The sequence below is a fragment of the Spinacia oleracea genome, chromosome 1 (genome assembly GCF_020520425.1).
Source record: "Spinacia oleracea cultivar Varoflay chromosome 1, BTI_SOV_V1, whole genome shotgun sequence".
Classification (NCBI taxonomy): domain Eukaryota; kingdom Viridiplantae; phylum Streptophyta; class Magnoliopsida; order Caryophyllales; family Amaranthaceae; genus Spinacia; species Spinacia oleracea.
This window is the reverse complement of record NC_079487.1, coordinates 55147976-55156351: the sequence shown is the minus strand read 5'-3', so window position 1 is coordinate 55156351 and position 8376 is coordinate 55147976. Positions and strand designations below refer to the sequence as shown.

Sequence of the window (8376 nt, the reverse complement as noted above, 5' to 3'; positions counted from 1 at the left end):
TTCCCTTCACCTCGTTAGCTTGACATCGTCTTGAACTCCATTCAAAAAGATAAATTAAAATTTTAAATAATCTAGAAGAACTTGAACCTAATAATCTAATTATTACATCAAAACTTCATGGTACGCAGACCAAATTTAAAACTTTACATTCAAAGATAAAACGGTACGCTGACCGTATTTAACTATCCTAGTTTGGTCATACTAGTCACCTTCAATACCTGCAATACATAGGACAACGGTTACAAGTTCATCCCATTTGCGTTCTCTACATTCGGGGATCTAGATAAGGAGACTTTGGACACACTTTCGCGTATCAAGTCTCTTTCTATTAGTCACTCCAACAATGTGAAGAGTGGTGCATTTATCTTTCATAGATTGAGCTTTTGCATTCAGAAAGGGGTGGGAGCACAACTTGTTTCTAGACTCCCATCCAACTTTATGTAAAATGTTTGCATAATAATAATAATTATTATTATAAAAAAAATATAAAAAAATTAAATAAATAATAATAATAATAATAATAATAATAATAATAATAATAATAATAATAATAATAAAAATAATATATGCATTCACCCATTCGTGCCCTAAAACGAATGGCCCAAATAAGATTTGCAACTATTTACATGATTAATTAAAATCATGTTCATGGAAACGCGGCCTAAAAGATTAATCAATTCCAAATTATTAATCTTTAGAATTATTCTAATCAAAAATTAATTTAATTAAAATAAAATGTCCTGCGTAAATTAATTAAAATTAATTCATTTAAATAATTTAACGGCTCCCACTTAAACCAATATTTCATTTGCACTTTTAATTTTAAATATTTAAACTCACGGCCTGGCCCAAGTCAAATCAAATAAAATAATGAATAAGTCCACCGTTAGCCCCTTCGTGCAAATATAAGCCCAAACCCCAAATCGGGCCTCCGAATTTTAATCGAAGCAAAAACCGCAAAATTGTGCAACATGGGCTAGGCTTGCGCCCAGCCCATTTCTACGCTTGGTGCACATCCCACCGCACAAGGACGAGAGTGCATGCCCCCATCCCCGCGCAGCAGTACTACACGCACGCAGCTCGACGCTACTACTGCTGCTTGTTTCGCTTGCCTGGGCCAACGCTGCCGAGGCTCGTCGCCCATGACACGCTGTCGTGCACCCACAACGCGCACCGCAAGGCCAGCGCCCGCGGGCTGTCTGCGTGGCGCGTGCTTGCTTGCCCCTTTCGTCTCGCATGGACAGCAGCCCCTCGCCTTGTGCGAGTGGCTTGATCGTCCAATTATTTAAAAAAAACCATTTTAATGTTCGAAACGAAAATTGCACGAATTATATTTTTCTTAATATTAACAATTCCAATCGTTTTAATTACGTAAAATAGTAAAGTGGATGATTTGATTAAATTTCAAACAATCTAATTCATAAAATTTATAAATCTAGGCTAACAAATATTCAAATTTAACAAACGATCAACATCAAAAAAATTGAATCACTTTGATAATCCAATCCAAACATTTAAATCGTTCTAAATATTTAAATTTCAGATATTTATCAAATTTGTTTTAGGAGAACGATTAAAATTAATGAATCCAATCAAAATTTTAATCCATGAATTTTTAAATATGCCATTTAAACATGAAATCTTATTCCCCTTCTCACCTAAATAAATTTTCAGATCTAACCAATTAATAAAATTAATTTTCGATCTAAAATCCACTAATCTGGTTAAATTGGGAATAGGGTTTATAATTAAAATTTATGAATGAAAAAATTACCATATGTTCATAATATTATAAACTACAGTAAGACAAAATTTCAATTAATTACGAGTTGATTTGTTCGAATAATTAATTGAAAAGCATACCAAAAATAATGATTTAATTCATTAAACAACAAAAACACCCAAAAAATCATACATCGAGGCCTGTTTTTGATATTCTGTTCACATGGGTTGATTTTAAAACTCCATTTTCAATCAGATTAGGGTCAGAAAAGTCGAAACCCGACACTTTACAAACACAACAACCTTTCAACGATTCATCCAGTAATCAAGAAAAACATTCGAAAAGTTACGAAAAAAATTCAGAAAATTTCGAAAATATCACAAACATATAAACATGCTAAAAATTACTTTAAATACATGAAGCTCATAATATCACTGTAGGGATTTACAGTTAAATACATAACATGATAGCGGAATAAACCCAAAGCTAGGAAGCATGTATAAAGTACAGATTAAGCATAACTTACGTTTGTAGCATGTTTTCCCCTTAGTTAAACAAACACGAACAAGAACTCCAAATATCGTTCCTCTACTTGGTTCACCCACACGTTCATATCCGTCTTGAGATTGATGGCTTAGATCTCCTTCAAGATATTTAATTTACTTTTGGGAAGAACTCTCTAATGGAGGCACATAGAGAATTAGGGGTTCTCTATGTCCTTAGGTTAGAATAGAATATTAGGTTTTAGTTGAAAAACATATAGAATAGGTTATTGAAATAACCTATCTAAAAAGCCAAGCCAACCGGCCAAGCAAGGAGCTCAATCGGCCAGCAAGGCCCACGACCATGCATAGCGCACAACAAGCAGTTGCGCTGTGGGTCTTTGCTGCTTCTATTCCCCGCGCGCGGCCTAGGCAGCAAGGCCATGGGCCGGCATTGAGCCCATGGGCCTTGCGCCCCGTGGGCTCGGCTCGTGGGTTGCTTTCGTTTTTGCGATTAAATTATCCTTCGATAATTTATTTATCGTTTCGTACTTGACGATCCATTGTCGTACGATACGATTATTCATTTCGCCTCGCTTACGAATATTCGCAACACGATATACGATTACACGATCCAATGTTAAATCGTATAATTATGTTTTCCGAACTAATTTCCCGAAATGCTATTAAATGAATTTCCCATTCATTTAATCCTGTGATCTATTACATGTCAATGGTGTGACCTTATAGGTTCAGTCAAGAGTAAGATGTGAGCCTAATTAGGATTAGAACTCACTGATCGGAAGCATTGCTCCAGCTAGCTCTTCCGATCCCTTGATCTCACTGAATTAATTGGTCGTATTTAATCTGAACCTTTGGTATTAGACTAATGCACATTGGGTGAAGGACACATTTTCTTCAATGAGTAAGCATGTTAATATGGTTTATGTTTGTTGAATTTAAATAGCAAGCGTGTTGTCCAAGTATGATTTATGCGCATGTAAGGAAGTCTATTTATACTTTGTACGCAGGGTCAAGCACGTTGACAAGTTTATTTATGCTATAGTATGTAATGTCTAGCATATCAAGAGCCAACGTTTATTCGCCTCGTTTAACCACATGTGCTTTGAACATGTAGGGTATATATTTACATAGTGATTGTCAAGGTGAATTGAATTAGGAGTTATTCGTGCGTAGTGCACAACCCGCATGTTAACAAGCAAGTCGTGGATTCACATGCTAATAATCATGTTGAGTAGAAAAAATGTAGTAATTCACTGGAGTCAAGTGCTTTTGTTCACAAGACCTAAACGATTATAAAGAAGCATTATTTGGTTGTTTAGTTATTAAAAATTTTATTTGGTTGTGTCTTGAGTCGGCATTTGAATAAAATATTAATGAACGTAAAGTGAAACTTAATAACCTTCAAAACTCTTGGAACGTATGCATCTTGAGTATGTACAATGGGGGAGTATTTGACCAGAGGGTCATTACATCTAACTATGATACAAGATGTTGTATTACTATTTTATTCGCAGGGAATTCCGTCACCTATGTGACACAGGGTTACTATTATTTGTTTTAGTTTTTGGAGGGTTCCAAACACTTGTTCACTAGACTTTCTTTTTCCGAATCTCATTCGATGCTTATTCTAATTAATTATGAAGTCAAGAGTCATGTCATGAGTCGAATCTTGTCTTTATGATGAACTGTTTATTATATGGCTTTTGCATGTGAACTTATTATGGTTTTCAGGAGTGAAGCATGTTTAGTTATAGACTTTGTTTTAACTTGTAGTACTCAGCTTTTGCTGACTACGTGCTTTCATGTCTTTTGGTCATGGCCTTCACCATAATGACCTTATGATGATCCATCAGTTGCACTTGCGTTGTTAGGGAGTAGACTTTACTAGGCAGGACTCGTAGAGATGACTTGCAAGACAATTAATCTTTCAGGATGGGATTGAATGAGAGAGTTATATTGCATGCATTGTTTTAAACTCTGTTTTAATAAATAGTCTAGACTATGCTTAGTTAATGGATTGATTGTTTTTAATTTGGATTTGGATTTGGGTTTGCGGCCTATACGGTTCCAATTTGTAGTAGAGGTCATTAACTATATTAATTATATTTTGAAAGTTAGTTATTTTCGCTGCGCAATTCTGGTAGTAGCCTTAACCGTTATCACGGTGGCGCTAATATTCTAGTAATTCCTTTATTTATGTTGGAAAATGGTTTTATAAAAGCAAAGAATTATTATCATGTTACAATAGTAAAACACTAAAGTAACTTCCTAATGTTTTAAGTGACTAACTAATTAACATAATAGAATATGCTTGAATCGGTCAAGCGCCTTATCTGTTTTTAGGATATTTTCTGGGCTTTTCCACATATTTCTATAGAGTACTATATAAACCCCCTATGGCCCTATGTCATAACCTAATTGTATTTTGTAACCTGTACTCCTCGAAATCAACTTAATGGTGTGATTTATCACACAAAGAAACGGGCTAATATTCTAATTTTATCTGAAATTAACTAACACTCCCTCTTATTCAAACCAAAATTTCTCTTTAAGACCTTAACTCAGTTGAGTCAAAACAACCCAAAATCAATATATATATATATATATATATATATATATATATATATATATATATATAGAATCGAGATCTGGTAGAACCACCCCTTAAGATGAGAACCTACCTTATAATGAGAATCTCTAAAAGTAAACACAACATCGAGTAAAAGTAAACACAATATAATCAAAAGTAAATACAGTATCGAGTAAAAGTAAACACAACATCAGAAAAAGTAAAAACAACATCGAGTAAAAGTAAACACTATATAATCAAAAGTAAACATGACATCGAGTAAAAGTAACACAAGATCAGAAAAAGTAAATACATTATAGAGTAAAAGTAAACATTAGATCAGAAAAAATAAACACAACATTGAGTAAAATCAAACACAATATCAGAAAAAGTAAACAAAGCATCGAAAGTAAAAGTATACACAAAATCAGAAAAAGTAAACACAACATCGAGTAGAAGGAAACACAAGATCAGGAAAAAAAAAAAATCAAGTAAAAGTAAACACAAAATCAGAAAAAGTAAACACATCATCGAGTAAAAGTAAACACAAGATCAGAAAAAGTAAACACAACAAACCTAAAACATTTCATACGAAAACCCAAAAATCATGCAAAATTTCATACGAAAACCAAAAAAAGTAAGATTCAATTATCTAAAGAGGAAAATCATAGAGAAATTTCAAAATAATTGTGAATTTTTTTTCACAAATCCGAACTCATGAAACGCAGAAGAGAGAAAGAGAGAGAAAACTGAATGAGGAGAGAGAAAGCTAACTGAAGAGAGAGAAAGAATTATGGGAATCCCTTGTGTGGAAAGGAGGTCATCCAGCGACGTAATTTACCAAAATATCCTTAATGAGCTGATTTGAGCCGTGTGATTGAATTGATCCGACAGTTATAAGAGGTTCTCATTATAAGGTAGTTCTCATCTTAAGGGAGGTTCTCACCAGAACCTGGTCATATATATATATTTCCTCCGTTCCGGAAATATCGCACCAAGGTTGACTTTTACTTCTCTAACCATTACTTTGACTCTTAATATCTCAAATCGTGTGCAAGTAAAAATTATAAAAAAAAAATATTCAGAAAATATATATTGATACAAATCTAACATGACATCGCATGACTAAAATTTTCTTACGTACTAATCACAACAAATGGCCAAAGTCGGAGTGTGAATAGTGTCAAAAACAAATGGTGCGATATTTTCGGAACGGAGGAAATATATATTTTACGATAACCAAAAATATATATATATGGAGGAAAAGAAAGAGAGAAAAAAAAAGTACTCGTATTTGTAATACGGAGTAACTCTTAACCCAAGTTAAAGGGAAATCATGAAAGTTTAACCCATGATTTAAAAATACTCTAAACTAGGGTTAAATTAATACCAAATCATGTGGTTAGGAAGGTCGACCACATAGTCCATAAACTCAAATATTATCAACACACTCATGTTCACTTCCATCACTCTTCTTTTCCTTTTCTTTTCTACTTACCTCTCCCATCTATCATCATCATTCTCTTGTTAATCATCATTACATCAAATCTTAAACAAAAGATTTGTAGTTTTTGTTCTTAAAAAATATCTTTAATTCCAATTTTTTTTTTTTTAATGTTAACTCATCTTTTCTTGGAAGTTTTGATTTTTTTTTTTTTCATTGATTAGAATACCAGAAAAGTAATCACCAACTTTATGGTTTGTGGTCAAATTATATAGAAAAGAATTGTTGAGATTATTATAGCAAACCTTAATTAGGAAGTGGGGGAAGAAAAAGGAGAATGTTTTTAGATATTTGAAGAATTAACACTACCACCACCACAAAGGAGTATGGATATGACTGCGAGAGCTACGATTGCGGCGGCGACGATAACGACAACGGTGGCGGGTGGTGCGGGTTTGAGTATAGTACCGCCTGTGAAAAGCCCGGAAGCGGAGAGTGAGACACCGCATCGGATCCAGCCTTCAAAGCCATTTTCCTTCAGTAACGGTGTGTTAAAGCGTCACGCGCCTTCGACTGTACTATATAAAAAATGTCTAAAGAATCATGCTGCAAGCTTAGGTGGTCACGCGCTGGATGGGTGTGGGGAATTCATGCCGGCTCCAACCGCCACCGCTTTGGACCCGACTTCGCTTAAGTGCGCCGCTTGTGGTTGTCATCGTAACTTTCATTGGCGGGAGCTGGAGGAGATGGTGAGTGCAACTTGTGCTCCAACACCAGTAACTCATGTGATCGAGTATCACCCGCACCACCGGCACCATCCATTGCCACCGCCGACATCACATCCACAGACTGTACCGACGGTGGCCTCTCGCGGAGTTCGGAGCCCGGGATCTCAGTCTCCTCCTCCGATCTCGTCATCTTACTACCCGGGATCCGCACCCCACATGCTGCTGGCTCTCAGCAGTGGTGGTGTGGGTGGGCCAGAAGATACCCCTACTGCCAACAATAACCCTCACTCTTACCCTAACCACCACCACCAGCAGCAGCATCAGAACCACCACCATCACGGCGGCCAACAACTGATGAATTCATCCTCCTCACAACCACCAAGCCGAAAGAGATTCCGAACGAAATTCAGCCAACACCAGAAAGACAAAATGCAGGAATTCGCCGAAAAGGTCGGGTGGAAAATGCAGAAAACAAACGATGATTTAGTAAACGGATTTTGCAACGAAATCAATGTCGAAAGAGGAGTGTTCAAAGTATGGATGCACAATAACAAAAACTCATTTTCAAAGAGATCTACTACCACCACCAATTCTGGTGGCGGAGCTGCTAATTGTGATATTAATCCGATTAACGGTCTTAATCATAATCCCGTTGATGATGAAGAAGATTATGGTCATCTGAACGGAAATGGGAATAGTAATAGCAGTATTAGTATCAACGATCAGCCGCATCACCACAGCAACCACCATCAGTATAATGGTGGGAAGAGTCATGCTCCTACTAATGGCTCCTCTTCTTCTTCTTAATCATAATTATAACTTTCTTTATTTGGTTAATAATAAAATTAAGTTTTTGTTTAATCCTCAATTAGATAATTCAGGATAAAAGATTTCCCTGATTCCCCTATCTTTTTTCCTTTTCTATTTTTAGTATTTTTATTCCCTTTTATTTTAGTAGGTTTATCTTGTTAATTAAAGTGGTAAGGGGGGTGACACTCCGTTGTTGTTGATGATGAGCTTAATCAAATGGAAAATTACTAAACTTAATTAGATTGCTAATTAATTTGAGTGTTTCTTCTGTTACATTACCTAATCACTGTTTAGTGCAGCTTTATGATTAGTTGATACTCGATCTGTATTAATTAAATAATTAGCCATGTAATTAGCCATGCAAATCTCGTTTAAATTTGGTGTTCATTGTGTTTTAGATTGATGAGAGAGGAGAGAGAAAAGGGTGGTAATTTGATGTCAGAAGTATTGAAGTGTGCCTGGTCGGAGGAAACAGAAAGCGGGAATTAAACAAAGATTAAGGTGGGATTTAGATTGCTTATTTTATTAATTTCTCTCTCATTATATTCTCACTTAAAAAATAATTTTTCTGTTCTCTGCATTTATATCTTTTTTTA

General features: G+C 35.3%; 1 protein-coding gene across 1 annotated transcript; it reads left to right on the top strand.

Annotated features, from left to right (window-relative positions):
- The first annotated feature begins 6222 nt into the window (after window positions 1-6222).
- On the top strand, window positions 6223-8029 carry LOC110800191 (zinc-finger homeodomain protein 9-like). Its single transcript, XM_022005484.2, has one exon. It carries the CDS (start codon window positions 6629-6631, stop codon window positions 7775-7777), a length of 1149 nt encoding a protein of 382 aa, XP_021861176.2. The 5' UTR covers window positions 6223-6628; the 3' UTR covers window positions 7778-8029.
- Window positions 8030-8376: the final 347 nt, after the last annotated feature.

Excerpts from the sequence above, each read along its gene's own strand:
- LOC110800191 (XM_022005484.2), top strand. The coding sequence starts at position 6,629 with ATGGATATGACTGCGAGAGCTACGATTGCGGCGGCGACGATAACGACA.